Source organism: Oryctolagus cuniculus, chromosome 7 (assembly GCF_964237555.1).
Source record: "Oryctolagus cuniculus chromosome 7, mOryCun1.1, whole genome shotgun sequence".
In the NCBI taxonomy this organism is placed as follows: Eukaryota; Metazoa; Chordata; class Mammalia; order Lagomorpha; family Leporidae; genus Oryctolagus; species Oryctolagus cuniculus.
The window spans coordinates 161,291,334-161,313,438 of record NC_091438.1 but is presented as its reverse complement, the minus strand read 5'-3'; the positions used below and the strand labels follow the sequence as shown (position 1 = coordinate 161,313,438).

Here is a 22,105-nt window from a genome sequence, read left to right as displayed (position 1 = left end):
GGGGCCTCCAACTGGGCCAGGGACACCTGCTGACCAAAGAGCCCCCCCCAAAGACACGGCACATACCAGGTGGGCTCAAGCCGTGCCAGGACCTGACCTGCCTGGACCCCGGGCAGAAGCACGAGAAGCAGGCAGGACGGGGAGGGGGGCACACTGAGGGCTGCCCCCTCCCCAGCTGGGCTGAGTCCGCAGGCGGCCCCGGGGGGCCCCCAGGGAGCTTCCCCGGGGGTCCGGAGCCCACTGACAGGAGCTGTGCGTGCTGTGGTCGGCATCTGCTGGACGCCACCTACGTCACCCAACTTTGGACCAAGACAAACGCGTTCCAGTCTTCAATAGGAAAGTGCAGAAGACGGACAAATAAACGAAATCTCTAGGAAGCCGACCCGGAAAAGGTGGCCGAGGGGCGCGTCCAGCGTGGCTGTGGCTGTGGCGTGGCGTGGCGTGGAAGAACACTTGAGTCAAGACGAGGTGGCACTTCTGGGCTCTGGCCCCGCCAGGCTGGGTCCCATCCGTGTGCCGGCCTTGCTCGGCTCCCCTTTTGGTCCCAAGGTGGCCCGGGCTCCTAAAAAGGCAGTAGCTTTTCTCTCCCGTGGGGGTCGGGGGGGGGCCCAGCAGGCCTGGCTGCAGGAGGCAGACGGGGGGGGGCCCACGCCGGCACTCAGGGTGCACAGGCTCCCGGTGACAGCCACCCCACTGTCGCCCACCCGAATGCCCACCAGCACCCCAGGAAGAGGCACCCATGGGGCAGCCAGCTTGGAAGCCCCTCGGGCACCTGCACCCACCCCCAACAACCGTGCTCATGGGGACTGGGCAGGTCCTCCCAGCCAGCGACACCCCGGAAACCCTCAGCCACCTCCTGGGGAGGGGTGGGCAAGATGGGCAGGGCAGTGGAGGCTGGACAGGGCTCCAGCCTGGGCACACCCCACGTCTCTGGGGGGGGCTCCAGTCCAGCGGCTCCGGGGCAGTGGCAGCTCCAAGGCTCCGGGGCGTGACTCGGGCGTGGGGACAAGACCTGCCAGGCAGGACGGCGGTGCACGCAGCGGCAGCCTCACCTCGGCTGGGAAGGAGTGCGGCAACAGAGGGGAGTCGCGGGGACGGCTAGATATCTGTCGGGAGAGAGAGGGGGCGGCTGGCCTGGCGGCGGGGCAGCGGGCAGGCCGGGCCGGCGGGCCCCGCGGTGCATGCTGCCCGGGAGTGGACGGGCACCTACCGGTCACATAGGGCCCCAGGGGCATCTGGTTGTAGTTGACAATCCCTCCCGGTCCAGGGCCCCGGAAGTTGGGCCCAAAGTTGTTGTTGTACATCTGGGAGGAGCCGAAGGCACCCTGGGGGCAAGGATGCAGGTTGACAGGCGCTGACCCCGCCCCGCCCCCCAGGAAGTGCCCCCCAGGGCGGCGGTCCGGGGCCCAGGGCGCACCGCAGGACCTGACCTGCTGGATGGTGGGGTCCCCGGCCCGGTTGGTCAGGCGGCTCAGGATGCTGCGCTCCGACATCTGCAGGCGGGCGGCCACCGGCGGGATGCGGGACAGCATGGAGGGCAGGCGCGTCACGTCCGCCTTCATGTCACTCAGCAGCTCCTCCAGCTGGTTCAGGACTGCGGGGCGGGCGGGGCCTTCAGCCCGGCCGCCGGGTGCCCGCGCCGCGCCCGCCACGGCAGACCCCGCGAGGCAGCCCTGACGGCCCCGACTGGGAGACCCGGGCTGCTGTCCCAGCCTCCAGCTCGGGGCCAGGCTCACTCGCACGCGCTCGCTCGCTCTCCCCTCCTATCTGCCTCTCAAATAAATATTTCAAGTTTCATCGAGGGAACTTAGTTTACAAAAATAAAGGCTGTGGGGTAGGAGGACAGAGGGCTGCAGGGCGGGGCAGGGGGCTTCGCCGCACTCCCAGAAGCAGACACCAGGGGGCGCTCCACAGAGCAGCAGACAGCAAGGTTCTCCCAAGCACTCCTCCAGGGGCCCCTCGGGGCTGGCAGAAGCTCTGACCCAACACTAGGCCTCCCTCCTCAGAGCCCACCCCCCACCACCACCGGGAGGTCCCCGGCCCAGCCCACCACTGCGGCTGGAGGGGGGTTCCCAGAGACAGCACTGGTCTCCCCACCCAGTGTCACTGCGCCACCTAGCCTTGCACCAGGCCTGCCTCAGTCTCCCAGGACGGCATGTGCCCAGTCACGCACCCTTGTGCAGGACGGCGTTGGCAGGCTTGTTCCCGGCCAGGGACTCCTTGGACAGGTGCTGGTGGCTCTCGGCAAGGCACTCCACCTCGGCCAGGCGGGCGTTGAGGGCCATGGCGGGGTGGTTGGGGTCCTGGGTCATGTTGAGGTACGCGGCCCTCCTGAGCTGCTCCTCGATGACCAGTGCCTGCTCCAGCAGCTGCGGGGGTGGGGGTGCGCGTGGGCAGCCCGGGCAGCCACTGCCCCGCCTCCACCAGCAGAGGGGCGGGGGGAGGACAGGCCCCCCAGCTTCCATCTCTCCCGCAGGTTTCCCCGGGCTGGGTCCTCTGCACCCCGTGACCCCAGGATGGGGACACCCAGCACGGCCCGGCCCAGAGCGAGCGTCTGGTGACTGACCGACTGGCTCCTGGTGGTGTCCAGGCCCTGGCGTAAGTGGAGGGGTCGCTGCCAACTCTTCTGCCCCAGGTCCTCCGGGAGCTCCCGCTGCCCGCCCCACCCCCGCCTCCGGCACCCACGAGGGCTGACCTTGAACCTGCGGGCCAGGAACTTGTTCTTCATCTCCAGGTAGTTGCCCTTGTGGACCTCGGACTTGAAGGGCTCGTTGAGGATCATGTACCGGGGGTCATTCTGGATGTCTTGCCAACGGGCGTAGCCGTGCCTGGGCGGGGCGTGGTCAAGGGCAAACGTGGTGGCTGGAGCAGACTGGGGACCCCAGGGCCGGCTTCAGGGCTCTGCGCGCCCAGGCAAGTCCACCCTCGGCGGCCAGGCGGGCACGCTGGGCCAGCAGACGCTGGCAGGGCCCCCCCAGCACCACTGTCACCCCCGTCCCCGGGATGGACACGTTCAAGCCCTAACCCATGAGCGTGACCCATTGGACACAGTGGACCAGAGTGTCCTTATAAGGGAGCCACCCAGAGAAGCGACAAGGGGACAACAGACGCGGGGGCGTGGTCCCTCTGCACCCCCCAGGAGCTGCAAGAGGAGGCGGGGGGCTCCCCCCAAGGTCCAGCGAGAACGGCACGGGCCAAGGATACGTCACGATGCCGGCCAGCAGCCAGTAGTCATGGCGCCGGTGCCAGATATCGTAGGGTTTCCCCGAAGACACGGCGGCGCGCTCCTCGTTCTGCCACAGCGTGTGCAGCTCTGGGGAGGGGGCCGAGTGAGCGGAAGGAGTGGCGCCCCCCGGCTCTCCCCTCTGCCTCGCTGCCCGCCATGGCCACCCCCTCAGAGGTTCCCTGTTCCAGCAGACTCCCATCAACCACTCACGCTCTAGTATAAAATAACCCCTGCCCAGCCTCCCGGGACACCCACAGCCCCGCCCCGTACCCGTGAAGCCGCCGTCCGCAATGTTGAACATGAACTTGAACTTCCCACTCTTGTCCTCCTTCTTGCCCTCCTCGTCGTCCTCTCTGTCCCCGTTTTGCTGCGTTTCGCTGGGCTCCTTCTCCTCAGCCTTGGTGCTATCTGTGGGGGCACAGGGCCCATCCAAGCCTCCGCCCAGAAGGCACTGCCCGGGGGCCTCTGTCTGCCAAGCGCTGGGGACCCAAAGGCCCGCGGGAAGCACACGGAGCTCCCGTGGAGCAGGACTCTGGCACACCCACAGCCCCCCGCCCTCCTGGCTCCAGGCCCACGTGCCCTGCCCCCACCACAGGGAGGGCAGCTGGGGGCAGGGCAGGACCCGTGTCCAGGGACGACAGAGCTCCTCAAAGTCTGGGCAGAAGGCAGATGTTGCAGAACATTCTAGAGCCTAGAGGCATGCGAAGCTTCCGGCTGACCCCCAAACCCTCCAGGCCAGCTCTCCGCCCGCTCCCGGTGGCTGCGGCCGGAGGAAAAGTGGGCGGGGAATCCGTCCCCTAGAGGGTGGGAGTCACCGAGCTCCGAGGGCTGGCGTCCAGGCTCCCACCTGCAGCTACAATCAGGGCGTGGGGCCGACAGGGCACAGGTGCAGGTGGCCCGTCAGGGACCAAGCGAGGCGAGGCGGAGCGCGGAAAAGTGTCAAACCTGGCCTGAAGTCGCTGCTGTCCCCTCTGCTGTGACCCAGGCTTAGCTCCAGCCTGTCCAGGGCCTTCTCCTGGTCAGGAAGCACTTCCTCTGTGAGACGGAAGGGGGCAGGTGTGGGAAGGCAGAGGGTCCTGGGCCGGCCGCTGGCTGCCCGCACAAGGAACCCCACCAGTCATGCAACAGGTGCCATCAAAGAAAGCGCCCCTGGGGGCGGGGGCGGGGCAAACCCCTCCCCCAGGCCCCTCGGGCAGTGGCCCATCCCCCACTGCAAGGACAAGGACTGGCGATGCCAGCAACCTCGCCAGCCGCCATGGATTGGAACCACCTACAGCACCCAGCCGTGCTGGGCAAGGTGCAACGCACCCAGAAGGCACCCAAGGGTGCTCACAGGCAAACCAGGACATTGTAAAGGAACGAAGGGGACATAAAGTCGGCCAAGCACCAGCTGCCGTGGCGTGGGCCCAGGCAGCGGCTGTGGGACACCAGGAAGAGGCTTGGAGGGACCGGGGGCTCCTGGCTCAGCACACAGAGGACAGAGGTGGCCTCGCGCCGGGAGGGTTTAGAATTGCGCTCACACCCCCCAAGCGTGGTGGGCTCTGGGAAAGAGGAGTCCTCCTGCCGTGGAGACCATGGAGACCTGGGGGCAGCAGAGAGGGCTCGGGGCTCGGGCCTCTGCCACCCGTGTGGGAGACCAGGAGTCCGGGCTCCGGCGGCAGCCTGGCCCAGCCCTGGCTGTGGTGGGCATCTGGGGAGTGAACCAGAGGATGGGAGATCTCTGTCTCTCTCTGTCTCTCTCTCTCTCTCTCTGCATCTCTCAAATAAATCAACAAAGAATTTTTAAGCACTTTACAGGGAGTCAGTCTGCAGAATAAACAAAATCACCGTTCAAGTTTCGTCACCACCAAAGACAGCGGTCATACCTGAAAGTCAGTCTTTCAGTGTTGGAACTCTAAGGGAAGAAGGACTTCCTGCAAAGAGCAAGAACTACACCGGCGGCACCTGGTCGGCAGCAGAGCAGGAGCCCTATCTTAACCCGGGTTAAGGCCTGGCCTGAGGCGCCGGCATCCCATGTGGACGCCGGTTCGTGTCCCGGCTGCTCCTCTCCCAATCCAGCTCTCTGCTGTGGCCTGGGAGAGCAGTGGAGGATGGCCCAAGTCCTTGGGCCCCTGCACCCACACGGGGGAACTAGAAGCAGCTCCTGGATTCCAGCGTGAGGGCGCAGGCCTGGGGAAGGCCCTACCTTTGGGCGGCTGCTCCGGGGAGGGCTGGGCCTTCTCCGTCTCCTCTGGCCGCTCCTCCCGGGCTCTCTCCTTGCTGTCCGAGCTCTCGTGCTTGTCCTCGCTCTCCGCTCTGTCCAGGGCAGTTGGCAGGGCCTAGGGAGGGCAGGCTGGGGAGCTGCAGGACCAGGGCCCGCCCGGGAATGGGCTGGGGACCCCACGCCCCGGCCTCCCACCCTTGTCCACGAAGCCTGGGACACAGACCGGGATGAGCAGGCCCCCAGCCCCAGCTGCGCCTCGCCCGCGCACAGCTCCGGCCCCAGCACCTCCGTACCTGGGCTTCCAGGGGCTTCTTTGGCTTCTGCACCCCCAGCTCCTTCTCGTCCACGTAGCCCAGCGGGGCTTCCACTTTGTCTGAAGGATCCGGGAAAGCCGTCAGACAGGTGGGCTCAGGAGGGGAGAGGGGCAGGGCAGGAGGTGGGGTTGGGCTGCCCAGGAGAGGGAGGGTTTGGCCCTCAGGAAGCCCGGTGGCAATGGGCAGGAGCCCCAGGTACGTCAGGGGTCCCGGGCCAGCCCGGCTCAGGGGTTCCCCCACGGGGCTGGTGAGCGGCCTGAGCCCTGGCTCTGGTCACACTGGGCAAAGCTTGGGGCTCCAGGAAGCCCTGGGAGGTGGGCACCACGACAGCCCACGTCGCAGATGGGAAGCCACGGGGCCAAGGGATTGCCCGAGGTCGCACACGGAGTTCAGGGCCCAGCCGGGACCGCTTCCAAAGGGCGCGCTGGTGCCGAGGGCCAGGACGGCCTCCCGGGCCTCCCCTGTGGCCTGGGCATAGGTGTGTCTGCCCCGGGCCTGGGGGCCCGACTGAGGGAAGATGCTCTGTCCAACTAAATACCTGGAGACGAATAATCTGATTAAAAACGGGCAAAGGGTCTGGAGACTGCGTCCAAGGAGACACACAAACAGCAGAGAGGCACGCAAGAAGCTGCTCGGTACCCACAGCACAGGGAAACGAAGCCCAAGCACGCGGCACGGCCACCAGGACGCCGGGATGCACAGCAGGGAGCAGGCCCGGCGCGCTGTGCAGCCGGTCAAGCCACCGCCCAAGACATCAGCAACCCATAGCCAGCGCTGGCTGCTCTGCTTCCGACCCAGCTCCCTGCTAACGTGCTGGGAAGGCACCAGAGGATGCCTCCTACGAGGGAGACCCGGCGGAGCTCCTGGCTCCTGGCTCCTGGCTCCCACCTGGCCCAGACACGCTGTCGTGGCCATCTGGGAAATGAACCGGCGGACGAACATCTCTCTCTCTCTTTCCCTCTCTCTCTCTCTGTCTGCCTTCTGAGTAAATAAAAATAAATGCTTTTCATAAAAAGCCCAGGTGTCGATGGCAATCTGAAGACGCTGGAACTCTGACCCAGGCCTGCCACAACCGAGTGACTCCCCTCAGAAGGTCAAACAGCGATCCCGGGGCCCAGAAATTCCATTCCCAGGTCTGTACCCAAGAGAACTGGGAATACGACCACACACGCAACAGGCGCGAGTCTTCATCGCACGATTCAGAATCGCCAGCGAACAAAGACAACCCAAATCCACCCGCGGACGGAGGAGGAAGCAAACCCAGCCTCGCAGGGTGGACCAGGGCCGAGCCCGGAACGCAGCACTGGGAGACCGACCCGACACAGAAGGATGCAGCTGCCGACTGCACCTACGGGAGACGTCCGGCCGCGCAAATGCACGGGGAGGGAGGCGGCGGGCTGGCCCGGGTGGGTGGGAACCCAGCGCTGGTCACAGCAGCACGGCCCCGAGGAGGCACTGGGCAGCAGTGGCCGTGCACCTGCGCGCTGTAACGAACAGCTCTCCCTCGGCGCAGGTGCCTTGAGGGCTGAGGCCGGCCTTTGTGGGGAAGGGAAGGGACTGGGGTTCCCACAGCCCTGCCGGGACCCAGGGTACCCCACGCGCCAGACCTGGCAGGCCGAGCGGGGCCGGCGGGAGGTGTGCGGGGCTGGCGGGCACTGGCGTGTTGGGGTCGGAGGAGACGACCTCGGCGGGCTTCTTGCCCTCGGGCCCGTCGGGGACCAGATCAGGGGTGCTGTACTTCCCGTTGACATGCTCGAACTCCTGGACCTGGCGGGCAGCCACAGGGACGGTGTGGTCAGTGCTGAGGGCCTCGGCATCGCCCAAGGCGGGCCAAGCCACACGCTGCCCTCCCCAGCTGGCCCCTGTGTGTCCCCCGCCCTGTGCCCCAGCGTGTGGCCTCCACCCCACCTGAGCCGGGCGCTTGTCCTCTGACCGCTGACCCCAGGGGCGGCCCAGGGCCCGGCCGAGGCTTGCTCACCCACCTTCTTCCTAACCAGTGACATGACCCCAATGCGCGTGAGCACGTGCTGCCTGGAGAGGCCCTCCCGGGGCACGCCGTCCGCGAAGGTCTCCGCCCCGTCAGCCCCCGGCTCACACAGGTGCCGCATGAACAGAGACACATAGGCTCTGGGGGGTAGGGGGACCGGGGCTCAGGGAACGGGGGCCCAGCAAGGACCCCCGGGGGACCCCTGGCTGGGATCATCAGCCCGCTGGGTCAGGGCCCCGGCAAAGGACAGCGTGGGCACCCCTAGGACTGCCCTCGCCCCGACGGCCCCACGCACGCAGGCCGGTTTTGGGCACAGGCAGTGCGACTCGGCCCCACCCGGTGCCGGAAGCACAGTCGAGACCACTAGAGACCCCTCGGGCCGCCCAGCCTCGCCCCGGGGCCGCCCACAGCCTCTTTACCTGAACTCCTTCTCGCTCTTCCCCCGCAGGTCGCGCACCAGCCAGTGGGAGTTGAAGGCGTCCTGCGGCGGCATGCCCCAGCGCATGATGGCGTTCAGGAAGGCCTTGCGCTGCCGGGCGTTGAAGCCCAGCACCTGGGCGGGGCGGGGAGCGGGCGCGAGCCCGGATCAGATGCGGGCGGGGGCACGGGACAAGGCCTGACCCGGGGCAGGATCCAGGGAGCAGGTCTGCCCCACCCCCGACTCCTGCTTAGCCGATGGCCCCCGCCCCGGGCAAGCCCCCAGCCCGCCCTCCGGCTCCCGGGGGCAGCGGGGCGCAGGCCCCACCTCGATGTTGCCGCCGACGCGAGCCAGCAGAGGTGGCAGGGGCTTGTCCCTGTCGCTCTTGAGCTGCCTCCTGGACTGCCGCCGTCCACCTGGGGGCAGCGGCCACAGCCCTCAGCCGGGGACCGAGGGCTGCCAGAGCCCCCCCCCCCCCCGCCCCAGCACGGCCTCCCTCAGCCGGGGACCGAGGGCTGCCCGAGCCACCCCCCCACTGGCCCGCCTGCCAGCACGGCCTCCCTCAGCCGTCCCCAGAGAGACCCCCGCAGCGCCCCCGCGGACACTCACTCTGGCCCTCCGGCCTCTCCTCGAAGTCCTCGTCTTCGTCCTCGGAGCCGATGGAGTACTCCGACTGGTTGTCCGAGAGCTCATCCTGCCACTCTGCGGAGGCGCGAGCTGTGTGAGCAGAAGCCCACCCGCGCCCTCGCACACTCAGGGCCGCACTCGACGGACGGCGACGACAGAGGCCACCGAGCACGCAAACCACCACCGGCCCAGCCTGCAGGGCCCGGCCACCGCCGGGGTCACACACCGGGCTGGCACTGCCTCCTGCCCTACCCCACCCTCGGCCCCCGGCCCCCCGCCCCACACGCACCGCTGGACTTGCAACCCTCGTGCCCTACCCCACCCCCCGGCCCCCAGCCCACAGCCCCACAGGCACCATTAGGCTGACGTCTCCTGTGCCCTACTCCCACCCCCTAGCCCCCAGCCCCCCACGCACCCTGGCCTTCCTGCCCCTGCCCCTGCCCCCACGCACCCTGGTCCTCCCACCCGGCCTGGCCCCCACGCACCCTGGCCCTCCCGCCCAACCCCATGTGGCCCCCACGCATCCTGGCCCTCCCGCCTCTGCCCCTGCCACCACGAACCCTGGTCCTCCCACCTGGCCCGGCCCCCAGGCACCCTGCCCCGGCCCCGCCCCCACGCACCCTGGTCCTCCTGCCTGGCCCTCCCGCCCCTGCCCCTGCCCCCACGCACCCTGGTCTTCCCACCCGCCTGGCCCCCACGCACCCTGGCCCTCCCGCCCAACCCCATGCGGCCTCCACGCACCCTGGTCCTCCCACCCGGCCCGGCCCCCACGCACCCTGCCCCGGCCCCGCCCCCACGCACCCTGGTCCTCCTGCGAGGCGTCGTTGTAGTTGACCTGCTTGCGGATGCGCTTGCCCTTGCCCAGGTTGCGGGCCAGGTCCTCCTGCTGCTGCTCGTAGTGGTGCCGCAGCAGCTTCTCCCAGTAGTCGGGGTCCACGTTCTCCTCCTGCTTGATGACCTCCCGCTCCACCTCCTCCTGGGGGCCCGCGCGCACACAGGGACAGGCACTTGGCAGGGCGAGGCCCGGGACGCGTCAGACCAAGCGCGAGGCCCGCCTCCTCCAGAGCCTTCCCTGATTGCCCCCGGTTCTGCCCCATTCGCTGGCGTTGTGCAACCCCTGGGTTACAGAGTTGAACCAGGCCCAGCCTCTGCCCTAGCGGCTGGAGAGGGCCCATCACTAGCTCACAGGAAGTGTGGGGTGCAAGGAGATGACTCAGTGGGCGTGTTCTGGAACAAGGGGGCGGGTGAGCGAGGCCGGCTGTGGGCCCCCTGAAGGGCTGGGGAGGACCTGAACCCAGACCCCAGGAGGGGCGGTGGGGGGGGCAGGTCTCTCCACTCCAGGAAGGTCGGCTGGGAGGCCGTGGGGAAGCTGCAGCCAGGGGCCCGGGGCATGACCGTGGATGACCTAAGGCAGCGCTGGGCCACGGGGTTGTAGCCCCCTTGGCACCGCGTCCACCCCTCTCTCTCCAGTGTGCCTACCATGAGGCCCTCCCTCTGGGAGGGGCGGGCCCCACAGCGGGAGGGCGGGGCTGAGGCCAGGGGCGGGGCTTACCACGCCGTCCTCCTCGCGCACGACGTACTGGGCCACTTTGAAGGAGCTCAGGTACTCATTCATGTTCTGCAGCTCCGTGTCGTCGGTGGCGTCCTGGTTCCGGTCCAGCAGCTTGGAGATGGCCGCGTCGTCGTAGTGGATCACGCTGCTGTCCTCCACGTCCTTGTTGTCGCCTGGGGGCAGACGGGGTGCGGTGCGGTGGACAGGTGCCTAGTGCCCGGGCCGTGACCAGACAGGGGGCACCGTGCCCACAGCCCCACTCGCCCGCTCCCCCGGAGCAGCCACGGGGTCAGAGGACGAGCCGGGGGCTGGGCTCAGGGGCCCCCCTACCTGGGGGGGTGCTCCCATGCTTTTTCTTGGCGCTGGCGGCCAGGGCCCCGCCCTTGGAGGACTGGACGTCAGGGACGGGCGTGGCCGGCCTCTGGCCCTGACACATCATGCCTACAGGGAAGACAACAGCGCTGGGCAGAGCTCGGAGGCCGCACCTGCTGGCCTCCGGACCCCGCGGGCCCCCAGCCTCCCCGCCCCCGCCCCACGCCGCGGGACCGAGGCCCACCCTCCACGTCATCCTTGAACAGCTCCTCGGTGCCGAACTTGAGGATGTCGTCCAGCTCCTGCTTGGTCATGGAGCCCGACTTGGAGCCCAGGCCGGGCCGCACCACCAGGTGCGTCAGCATCATCTTGCGCTTGGCCACCTGCGTGATGCGCTCCTCCACCGAGGCCCGCGTCACGAAGCGGTAGATCATCACCTTCTTGTTCTGCCCGATGCGGTGGGCACGGCTGAAGGCCTGCGCGGGGCGGGGCGGGGCGGGGCCGGGGGTCAGCAGCTGGGCTCCCCCATGGCGGGGGGTCATGCCTGTGACGTCCTGGGCACGCACGTGCCGCCTGAGCACACGTGGGGAGCGCGGCACGTGGGCCCGGCCGCCAGGCTGACGCCTTGGCCTCCGTGTCCCCTCGGGGTGCTTCCTCCTTGCTACATGAGAGAGCTGCAGATGGCTGGGCCGCCTCTCACCGCCCAGGGTCCTTCCTGGGGCTGAGACCACCCAGGCGCCAGCCAGCAGGGTGGAGGGGGTGGGAGTCCCAGGGAAAGGGCAGCCGAGGGCCACAGACCTGGATGTCATTGTGCGGGTTCCAGTCCGAGTCGTAGATGATGACAGTGTCCGCCGTGGCCAGGTTGATGCCCAGGCCGCCCGCCCGGGTCGAGAGGAGGAAGCAGAACTGCTGGGCCCCAGGGGCTGAGGGTGAGAGGGTAGGTGAGTGGGGGGCAGGGCACGAGGGGCCCCAGGCAGAGGCAGGGTCGGGTGGTACCCAGCACAGACAGGCGGCCACCCCCGAGCTCAGGGGCCACAGCTGCCCCCTGCCAGCCCCCACGAGGGGAAGCAGAGGAGGAGGGAGCCAATCAATGCCCAGACGGGCAAAGACCAAGCTGCACACACAGGGTGCCCCGGGGAGGGCGGCCACCGTGAGGCCCTGGAGAGCCTGGCCCCTGGTGTCCCCACCCACAGCCTCTCCCAGCCACGGACACACTCGGGACTCTCAGGGGCAGCTCCAGGGCCCAGGGCCCTGTCCTTCCCCGTCCCCAAGCCTGTCCCAGGACAGCTGCCTCTGTCCTGCCTCGCTGAGGGACCTGGGCCCGACCACAGCACCCACTGGAGCTGCAAGCGGGTCCCAGGTGGGCCCAACACTTCAGGCACCTCTGCCTGCAGGTGCACCTCCTCGCTCCTCGCCTTGCAGGCCTCAGTGGGCACGAGAAATCGCGGCTGTGACTATGGCTCCGACAGCCGTGAACCCCGGGGGATGGAGCCCGACCCACCATCGAGGCTGCAGGCGCTGTCCAGCGCTGCCTGCCTGGGTCAGCAGGGGAGGCCCTCGGGTGCCAGCCAGGCCTCAGCACCAGCTTCCCTTGGTGACAAAGGTGACACCTTCCTCCCCCTCCCCCGTCTGCCTTCCTTGTCACCCATTTCTGACCCCATTCAGAACAGGTAATGCCTTCTAAGCCCCTCAGCAAGTGTCCCTGGAGTGAACCCTTCTAGCTTTAAAATCAACGGGCCTAAGGACTGGTCTCTGTCTCTGTCTCTGTCTCTCTCTCTGTGCAGTGCAGCCTAAGAGGGCGGGGCCGCAGCCAGAGCGCTCGGCAGGGCGGGGGCGGGGGCGGGGGTACCGTTGAATCTGTCGATCGCCTCCTGCCGCAGCCCCCCGGTGATGCCGCCGTCGATGCGCTCGTACTTGTAGCCTTCGTACTCCAGGAAGTCCTCCAGCAGGTCCAGCATCTTGGTCATCTGCCGGGCACAGGGACACGTGAGGGCTGCCACGGAGGGAGTGGCCCACGGGGACCCCACGGAGTTGGGAAGGAGCATGTTGTCTGCTCAGTGCAGACTCAGCTGGGCCCCGGGCAGGTCTGATGCGGGACCCTGGAGATGGAGGCCCCCGCTCGCAGCCAGGCCTGTCCCACACTGCCCCGGCATCTGCCACAGTCAGCCTGGGCGTGGCTCCTCCCCTCCGGCTCGTGCCACACGGAGGGGGGGCCTCACTTGCACTCGGGTTCCCTCCACAAGACCTACACTCCTTCAGTCCCTCGGCCACGCCGTGCACCTCTCTTCCCGGGATACCCACGCCCTGAGCGCCCAGGAGCTGAACCAGCGCCTCCTGCGTGGTGCCCTCCCTCCCCGTGAGACGTGAAAGGCCCCCAGGGCCCTGCGGACCCCCCTCGCTCTCCTCCTGAGCCCCCAGAGCCCTGCGGACCCCCCTCGCTCTCCTCCTGAGCCCCCAGAGCCCTGCGTATCTCCCCCCCTCGCTCTCCTCCTGAGCCCCCAGGGCCCTGCGTATCTCCCCCCCCCCGCTCTCCTCCTGAGCCCCCAGGGCCCTGCGGACCCCCCTCGCTCTCCTCCTGAGCCCCCAGAGCCCTGCGGACCCCCCCCCCGCTCTCCTCCTGAGCCCCCAGGGCCCTGCGGATCCCCCCTCACTCTCCTCCTGAGCCCCCAGGGCCCTGCGGATCCCCCCTCACTCTCCTCCTGAGCCCCCAGGGCCCTGCGAACCCCCCCCCGCTCTCCTCCTGAGCCCCCAGAGCCCTGCGGACCCCCCTCGCTCTCCTCCTGAGGCCCCAGAGCCCTGCGGACCCCCCTCGCTCTCCTCCTGAGGCCCCAGAGCCCTGCGTATCTCCCCCCCCTCGCTCTCCTCCTGAGCCCCCAGGGCCCTGCGGACCTCCTTGCTCTCCTCCTGAGCTCCCAGAGCCCTGCAGACCCCCCCCTCGCTCTCCTCCTGAGCCCTGCGGACCCCCCCTCGCTCTCCTCCTGAGCCCCCAGGGCCCTGCGGACCCCCCTCGCGCTCCTCCTGAGCCCTGCGGACCCCCCTCGCTCTCCTCCTGAGCCCTGCGGACCCCCCTCGCTCTCCTCCTGAGCCCCCAGGGCCCTGCGGACCCCCCTCGCTCTCCTCCTGAGCCCCCAGGGCCCTGCGGACCCCCCTCGCTCTCCTCCTGAGCCCCCAGGGCCCTGCGTATCTCCCCCCCCTCTCTCTCCTCCTGAGCCCCCAGAGCCCTGCGGACCCCCTCGCTCTCCTCCTGAGCCCCCAGGGCCCTGCGGACCCCCCTCACTCTTGCTGGCTTAGCTGGAAACAAAACTCGCCCTGGCCGTCCGGTGTGCAGGTTGTGCCGCTGCCTCCGCCACCTGTCGCTGCCGCTCAGACCCGGCTCTGCAGGAACCAGACGGGAGGTCCTGCGGCTCCCCAGCCGGGCGGGTGGCGCTCATCTGGCTTGGTGTTCACCCCAGATCCAAGACCTCGCGCCTTTCCCCGGGTCTACAGACACGGACCCTCTCTTCCATCGTCTCTGCCCTCACTGCCGCAGGGGCCACCGGGCGACTGACGGAGCCTCCCGAGAGCCCCCGGGGCCTTCCTGCCCGCACCCCGGCCCTCCGTGCTGCAGCCAGGGGCCTTCCTCACGCCGGCCCCGGCGCGTCCAGGCCCTGCTGACGGCTCGCGCAGCCTGATCTGCTCCTGCTCCCTGACCTCCCGGCTCCTGCCTAAGAACCCGCGCTCTATGGGCACTGGGCGCTCTGACTGCCGAGGAGCCTAAACGTGGACGTAAATCCTCCTTGGGCCGTCTTTTCCTTGGGATTCTAACTGTGGTCTCTAAGACGCCTCGGCGTCCAGTTCCTCGCCGGGGGCGGGGCAGGGCTGTCTCGCCCTGCTCCCTCTGCCTGGCCTCGCCGGGCCCCACGCGGACTCGTGTGTTCTGCTGGCAGTGCTGCCAGGGGACCGCGGGACTGCTCGGTTCCGCTCCTGGTCCCAAGCGTGGTCTGCCCCGGGCGGGCCTCAGCCCAGGGGGCGGTCAGTGGGCACAGGCGGCAACAGGTGATTCCTGGTGACCTCTGCGTGAAGTTGCCATGTCCCCGACTCTGGCTTTGAGCACTGGAACTGCTGGGTCCAACCTCCCCGCGGGGGGGCACTTTCAGCCCCAGCACCCTGGGGCCCATCGCCGAGGCCTCCAGCGGACACTCCCGTGTGTCCCACCCCAGAGGGCAGCTCGAGGAGGGGCACCCCCAATCAGCTGGGCCCGCGAGCCCAGCACGGAGCCTGGTGTGCGGCAGACGCGAGCCACCCCAGGATCAGCCTGCAGGGGGAGCTCCTGGCGCCGGGGGTGAGGGCAGGGCAGGGCAGGGCAGGGCGGGGAGGGGAAGGGAGGGGAGGGGTGGGCCCTGGCAGCCAGGGAGCCCAGGCGCTGGGGCGGGCGCCCACCTCTCCCGGGGGGCGCGCGCCCACCGACTCCCCAGGGCGGGCGCCCACCTCTCCCCGGGCGCGCGCGGCCAGGCTGAGCGCCACCCACCTCTCCCAGGCTGAGCGCCGCCCACCTCTCCCCGGGGGCCACCCACCTCTCCCCGGGCGCCGCCCACCGCTCCCCGGGCACCGCCCACCTCTCCCCGGGGCGTGGCCAGGCTGAGCACCTCCCACCTCTCCCCGGGGCGCCGCCCACCTCTCCCCGGGCGCCACCCACCGCTCCCCGGGGCGCCGCCCACCTCTCCCCGGGCGCCGCCCACCGCTCCCCGGGCGCCGCCCACCTCTCCCCGGGGCGCCGCCCACCTCTCCCCGGGCGCCGCCCACCTCTCCCCGGGCACCGCCCACCTCTCCCCGGGGCGTGGCCAGGCTGAGCACCGCCCACCTCTCCCCCGGGGCACCGCCCACCTCTCCCCCGGGCGCCGCCCACCTCTCCCCGGGCGCCGCCCACCGCTCCCCGGGCGCCGCCCACCTCTCCCCGGGGCGCCGCCCACCTCTCCCCGGGCGCCGCCCACCTGGGAGAAGATGAGCACGCGGTGGCCCTCGTCCCGCAGCTTCTTGAGCATCTTCTGCAGCAGCATGAGCTTCCCGGACGACTTGACCAGGGAGCTGCCGTCGTAGGAGCCGTTGGGCAGGACGGGGGCCTCCTGCAGGCGCGGCAGAAGCGGGGTGTGGGCGGCTCCCCCACCACCCTGACGGCACCAGCAAGCCGCAGGGGCGCCTTGTGGGAGGAGCGCACTGCCTGTCCGCCCCGCGGAGCGCGAGGCACAAACGCCAGCGGCCGTGGCTCCCAGACCCGCCGGCCCCGCCCTGGGCCTTGCCAGTCAGAGACCCGAGACGGCCGGCACGCGGGCGCCAGCGCCGGAGCTGAGCCAGCCTTCCCTGCAGGGCGCTCGGAAGCCTCACAAAGCCAGGTGGGCCCAGCCCCGGGGGACCTACCACGGCGGCCACGGGGAAGAGGTAGGGGTGGTTGCAGCACTTCTTCAAGTCCATCATGATGTTGAGCAGTGAGACCTGGTTCCCGCCCCCTTTGGAGTTGAGCGCCTCGAAGTTGCGCGTGAGGATGAACTTGTAGTACTTCCTGCAGGGGGGCAGGGCGGGGCAGGGCGGGCTGCACGCAGGCCAGCGCCGGGCCAGCCCCAACCCCGGGTGCTGCCTGCTCCTCTGGGAGGCTGGGCTGCCGGCCGGGCACCCAGCACACACACACACACACACACACACACACACCAGGGGAGGCCCGGGGGCCCGGGGACGAGGCTGGAACTCAGCCCAGGTCAGTGGACTCAGAGGGGGGCCCACGTGGCAGGGGTGAGCCAGGGCGCGCAGGGGCCGAGCGCCCGCCCACCCCCAGGGAGTGGACGGCCGGGTGCTGGGGAGGCCGAGCGGCCGCTCACTTCTGCATCTGGCTCAGCTCCACGCGGACGATGAGCTCGGTCTTGGCCGGCATGTTCTTGAAGACGTCAGCCTTGAGCCGCCGTAGCATGTGCGGCCCCAGCAGGTCGTGCAGCTTCTTAATCTGGTCCTCCTTGGAGATGTCAGCAAACTCCTCCAGGAAGCCCTCCAGGTTGCTGCAGCAACGAGCCGGGGTAAGCGCCAGGAGCAGGCCAAGGCCCCGTGCACAGGGAACCGGGACTGGGGGCAGGAAGAGGGGAGCCCGCGCCAGCACAGGTCAGCTGCCTCGGGGCGGGGGGGCAGGCAGCCCTGGCATGGGCCACGCCGCCTCCCGCAAGAGACCGTTCGTTCGAGGGGAGCAAGGCTGCCTGGGCCACTCCACGGGCGGCAGGCTCGGGCCCCGTCTCCCAGGGCCCCGCGGGGACTCACTTGAACCGCTCGGGCGTCAGGAAGTTGAGCAGGTGGAAGAGCTCCTCCAGGTTGTTCTGCAGGGGGGTCCCCGTCAGCAGCAGTTTGTAATCGATCTTGTAGCTGTTCAAGACCCTGAAGAACTTAGGGGACAGCGAGCGGGGGCCCGTCAGCAGGTGCCGGGAGGCCGCTCGCCCGGGGCCGCCCCGAGCTCGGGCAGGCCGGGGTCCGAGCCCTGTGGCCAGCAGGGCCTACCTTGGACTGGTTGTTCTTGAGCCGGTGGGCCTCGTCCACCACGAGGCAGGCCCACTCGATGGAGCCCAGGATGGCCTGGTCGATGGTGATGAGCTCGTACGAGGTGAGCAACACATGGAACTTGATCTGCACTTCTTTCTGCGGACAGAGGGGGCGCTGGGGAGGCGGCAGCTGGGCCAGCGGGATCGCGGCTCGGAAGACAGGGTCAGGAAGGCCGTGTGGACGGGAATCCCCCAAACACTCCGGCACGTGGTGTGGACGGGGACGAGCCGGGCCAGCCCGGGACGGGACGGGAAGGCAGCGGCCGGCAGCTGAGGTCCAGGGCGCGGTACCGGAGAGAGAGGGTGAGGTGGGAGCTACAGACGGCAGCGGCGACGCCAGCAACGGTGCCAGCTGCGGCCCCAGCCCTGTGCTTGGTCCTTCATCCATGACCAACCGTGTGCACCAAGCGCCATCTTCCCCTCCATCACCCGGGGGGCCTCAGGCTGACACACCCCACCCCTCCAACCCCGGCCCCCAGGCAGAGCCAGGTCAGAACAGAGAAGCGAGAGTCGAGCGCCCTGCAGCTGCCGGTCATCCATTCTCCACCGCTCCAGGCCTGAGTCTGTGCTCCGTCAGAAAAGGCCCCTGGGTGGAGCACGTGCCAGGTGTTCCGTCCCACGACAGGTGCTCTGCCCGGCGGGGGCATCAGGCACACACCCCGTGCACACCCAGGGGCAAGGTGGGGCCCCGCACTCCTGGAGGGCCTGTACTGGCCCAGGGAGTACTGCCACACTGGACAGCAAATAAAACGCAGCAAGCCAGTGGCCCACAGATGCCCGAGTCCGCCCTGGCAAAGCCATGGCTGTGGGTTGTCCCCTGTGCGCTGGAGCGTCACCCCGCGGTGAGCCTGAAGCAGGTGGACACGTGATCCCACTACGGTGTGTAGGGCCGGGACCTCTGGGAGTGACGGGGATCGGGCAAGGTCATCAGGGCGGGGGCCCTTGACGGAATCCTGGCGGCAGAGACCAGAGGAGACAGGCGCTCATGCTCCCTGCCTGGGGACTCTGCCAGCACCAAGGCCATTGCTAAGTGCGGCCCCTGGACCTCAGACTGCCACCACCGTGAGCCCAAACAAACCTCTTCTTTAGAACTTACCCAGGCTCCGGCACGACGTTATTAGCAGCCCCAAACGGACTACCATTCCAAGCTGCCTCTCCCAGTGACATGGCCCCAGGTGAGGGGGGCAGAAAGGGATGGAGAGAGGGAGACACAGGCTTCTTCAGCCCTGGCCCGTGGAGCCTGGACCTCGGTCAGCTCCACACCCCAAGCCTCGGCCCCCTCGCCCTCTGTGCCAGGAAGGCCCTGTGGTGAACAGAGCTAAGGCTGCCCCTCGAAACATCTAGAATTCCCAGATGCGCCAGCAACTCTGCTTCCAGGTGGACTCCCAGAACAGGGACAGGAGGAGAGGCCGGGCCACCCGCGCTCACACCAGCGTTACTCAAAACAGGCGGAACAGAGGCAACCCAGGTGTCCACAGACAGATGAACACGGCCCACCCAGGCAGTGGAGGGGCCGGCACTGGGCACAGCGGGTTAGGCCACCCGAGACGCCGGCTGGAGTCCCTGCTGCTCCACTTCCACTCCAGCCCCCTGCGCACGCGCCTGGGAAGGCAGCGGAAGGCGGCCCAAGCGCTTCAGCCTCTCCCACCCTGGTAGGAGACCTGGCGGAGTTGCAGGCTCCCGTCTCCACCTGGCCCAGCCCTGGCCGTTGCAGTCAGCTGCAAGATCTCTCTCTCGTCTGTCTCTCCCTCTCCCTGACTCTACCTTCCAAAAATAAATACATAAATCTTTGGGGGGGGGAGGTCTGATCCTGACACCCGCTGTGGATGAACCCGGAGGCCAGGCAGCCAAGGACAAACTCTGCAGGACTCCGCCCACGAGCACCCTAGAGCAGGCAGCCCCCAGACAGGAACAGCACGCGGCTGCCGGGCGTGCGGGCAGCGGGATGGAGGGCCGCTTCTGTCTGGGAAGATGGAGAGCTCTGGAGACGAGGGCGGTGACGTTACTCAGCACCCCTGACCTTGCCCTCAGGATGGCTGAGGGGGTTGGAAATTACTTTTATTCACAAAGCAGAATGGGACAGACAGACAGCGCTCCTCGACCTGCTGGCCCACTCCCCAGTGCCCACAGCAGCCAGGGCTGGGCCAGGTTGAAGCCAGGAACCCAGAAGCTAATAGGGGTCCCCCTCCTAAGTGGCAGGGACGCAAGTGCTTGGGCCATCACCTGCCACTCTCAGGGCTCAGCAGGAAGCTGGACTGGAACTCGGCTCCCTGCCGTGGGATGCGGCGTTTTAACCACACACCAAACACGGCCCCCTGGTGGCAAGTTTTAGGTGATTCATCACTCACAACAGCTTTTTAAAGTAAGAAGTAAGACAGCCAAGTCTTGGCGTGTCTGAGCTGTCGCAGGACCCCAGTGGGAGACAAAGCGAGGTTCTTCCACGACCCCCCAGTGCAGAGGCCCCGGAACGCCTTCGTCAGTCCCTGGACGTCCCCTGGGAGCCCCGGCTGCTCCGGAGGAAGCTGACCCCAGAAGTCTCAGAGGGGGGCCGGCACTGGGCCAGGGGCTGAAGCCACCGCTGTGACGCTGGCATCCCATACTGGAGGCACCTGTTCAAATCCCAGCGACACCCTTCTGATCCAGCCCCCAGGTAACGTGCCAGGGAAGACAGCAGAAGACAATGAGCCCCGGCACACACGGGAGACTCGGACGGAGCTCCCGGCATCGGTCTGCCCCAGCCTCGGCCATCACAGCCATTGGGAGAGTGAGCCAGCAGATGGAAGATGCCTGCCCCTCTCTCTCTCTCTCTCTCTCTCTCTCTCTCTCTCTCCCTGGATGTGTGTGTCTCAAATAAACAAGCTTAAAAAAATAAATGCAGAACCTCGGCCCCCACTCCCAGCTGCTGGATGGGAACCTGCCCTTCAGTACCCGTGATGGGGGAGGGGCCGTGGTCACAGGGCAGCAGGTTGGATGCCTGCATGTCATGTCGGGAGCACCGCTTCCAGTCCCGGCTGCTCCACTTCCGATCCAGCTCCCTGCTAATGGCCTGGGGAAGCAGCAGAGGACGGTCCAAGTGCTTGGGCCCCTGCGCCCACATGGAATTCCTGGCTCCTGGCTTTGGGCCTGGCCCAGCCATAGCTGTTGTGGTCATTTGGGGGAGTGAACCGTAGATGGAAGATCCTTTCTGTCAATCTCTCTCCTCCCGTCCTCCAAATTAATCTTTTTTTTTTTTTTTTAAATAAGACCTCCGCCCCAAGGATCCGAGGCACAGTGCTGGGGGGCGGGAGGGGAGGCCCTGCCAGGCACTCACCCACACCTGTGATGCCCCCGCCACGGCTCAGCGACCGGGCTGCCAGCTCACTTGCTGGGAAGACGGTGAGGCCCAGGACCGGCCGGGGGCCACACGGCAGGTGCACTGGGTTGAAGAGCGGCCCCTCCCAGAACTCACGTGCGCCTGGGAGCTCTTCATGGAAATGGGCTCTTGGCAGATACAATCGGTGGTACGGGGCCATGGATTGGAGTGAAACCCCAGCATGAGACGAGGGAGCACCAGGTGATGACGGCGGGGGATGGGGGACTCGGGGTGGAGGCGGGGGACGCCTCTCCTGGGCCCCCTGGGGCCACCCGCTCACCTTCATGCGAAACACCTTCTTCCCGCTCCGAATGGCGTTGTCCTCGAAGGAGAACTCGTTCTCGCGGATCACGGAGCGGCTCTCCTTGTCGCCCGTGTAGGTGACCACGTAGAAGTCGGGCGCCCACATCTCGAATTCGCGCTCCCAGTTGATGATGGTAGACAAGGGCGCGCTGACCAGGTAGGGCCCCTTGGAGTGGCCCTGCGGAGAGAGCCTGGTGTGGTGAGGCCGCCCGCCCCCGGCCGCGCCCGGCCCCCGCCGCTGCGCCTGCCCACCTCCTTGTACAGGGAGTAGAGGAACACAATCGTCTGCACCGTCTTGCCCAGCCCCATCTCGTCGGCCAGGATGGTGTCGGTGCCCTGGGCCCACGAGAACCGCAGCCAGTTCAGGCCCTCCAGCTGGTACGGGTGCAGCGTGCCGCCCGTGGAGTCGATGTACCACGGCTGCTTATCAAACTTGACCGTGGGCTGTGAGGGAGGAGAGGTTCAGACCCACCCTGAACCCTGGGCCGCCCGCCGGCTCCGTGCACACGAGGGTCCCGCCACCCGGAATCCTCTTCCCACCCCCTCTGCCTTCCTAACTCTTCTTTAGGACGTGGCTAGAATGCCTCTTCCTCCAGGAAGCCCTCCCCGACTGCCGGCCTGGCTGGGTTGCCCCACAGCAGCCTTGTGCTTCCGTCAGGGGAATCCCCCCGCCGCTGAGTCCTCCCAGGCTTTCCCAGCCACACGGGTCCTGTCCACTGCTTTCTCCGAGCCCCACCCGGTGCCTGGGTCGGGGTGGGCCCTTACGCAGTGTTTGCTGGACAAAGGACGGTGTGACCCCCCCATCCAGGGCACCCCCCACGTCTGCCGGAAGCGGCTGCCTCCACCTCGTCCACAGCTTTACCCTTTGCCCCCCCTCCTGCAGCCCAAGGCCACCTCCTCCGTGAGGTGCTGAGGACCCCGGCCAGGGCCCCAGGAGACGCTGGGCTTCCTGAGACGGGGGCTCAGGGCAGAGCCAGCCCTGCCTTGCTCAGTGCACAGTCGGGGCCTCCTCCCAGGTGACAGCGGTGCGGCTGTGAGGGGCCCTTCCCACTCCCCACGTGCACAAGCCGTGCTATGTCCTCCATGGCCAAGCCTGGGACAGGCAGAACCCCCCCAACCCCCATCAGGGACACGATGGGCGTGTCCCTGTCACTCACGTCCACCATGGGCGTGTCCCTGCCACTCCCATCCATGATGGGCGTGTCCCCCACACCTGTCACTCATGTCCTCAATGGGCGTGTCCCTGTCACTCCCATCCAT

The 22,105-nt window shown here is 68.3% G+C and overlaps 1 protein-coding gene across 6 annotated transcripts in view; it reads right to left on the bottom strand.

Moving 5' to 3' along the window:
* Window positions 1–314: 314 nt before the first annotated feature.
* CHD5 (chromodomain helicase DNA binding protein 5) overlaps window positions 315–22,105 on the bottom strand; it is a 50,223-nt gene continuing 28,432 nt past the window's right edge. For 3 of the 6 annotated variants that reach the window (XM_070079380.1, XM_070079382.1, XM_070079385.1), the window contains 28 exons: window positions 21,098–21,289; window positions 20,823–21,023; window positions 17,150–17,287; window positions 16,916–17,037; window positions 16,489–16,662; window positions 16,034–16,175; window positions 15,610–15,741; window positions 12,489–12,606; window positions 11,438–11,562; window positions 10,884–11,115; window positions 10,658–10,768; window positions 10,328–10,500; window positions 9,577–9,751; window positions 8,758–8,865; window positions 8,476–8,564; window positions 8,150–8,283; window positions 7,726–7,870; window positions 7,351–7,510; window positions 5,723–5,802; window positions 5,412–5,544; window positions 4,172–4,261; window positions 3,497–3,634; window positions 3,205–3,313; window positions 2,696–2,828; window positions 2,174–2,369; window positions 1,431–1,594; window positions 1,053–1,106; window positions 315–562 (listed from right to left, as the gene is read on the bottom strand). In XM_070079380.1, coding sequence (XP_069935481.1) covers window positions 371–562; window positions 1,053–1,106; window positions 1,431–1,594; window positions 2,174–2,369; window positions 2,696–2,828; window positions 3,205–3,313; window positions 3,497–3,634; window positions 4,172–4,261; window positions 5,412–5,544; window positions 5,723–5,802; window positions 7,351–7,510; window positions 7,726–7,870; window positions 8,150–8,283; window positions 8,476–8,564; window positions 8,758–8,865; window positions 9,577–9,751; window positions 10,328–10,500; window positions 10,658–10,768; window positions 10,884–11,115; window positions 11,438–11,562; window positions 12,489–12,606; window positions 15,610–15,741; window positions 16,034–16,175; window positions 16,489–16,662; window positions 16,916–17,037; window positions 17,150–17,287; window positions 20,823–21,023; window positions 21,098–21,289 — 3,960 coding nt within the window. In that variant the 3' untranslated portion in view covers window positions 315–370. Of the gene's footprint in view, window positions 563–1,052; window positions 1,107–1,210; window positions 1,326–1,430; window positions 1,595–2,173; window positions 2,370–2,695; window positions 2,829–3,204; window positions 3,314–3,496; window positions 3,635–4,171; window positions 4,262–5,411; window positions 5,545–5,722; window positions 5,803–7,350; window positions 7,511–7,725; window positions 7,871–8,149; window positions 8,284–8,475; window positions 8,565–8,757; window positions 8,866–9,576; window positions 9,752–10,327; window positions 10,501–10,657; window positions 10,769–10,883; window positions 11,116–11,437; window positions 11,563–12,488; window positions 12,607–15,609; window positions 15,742–16,033; window positions 16,176–16,488; window positions 16,663–16,915; window positions 17,038–17,149; window positions 17,288–20,822; window positions 21,024–21,097; window positions 21,290–22,105 lie in introns of all 6 variants that reach the window. The other 3 variants (XM_070079383.1, XM_070079384.1, XM_070079381.1) reach the window with 3 other exon arrangements.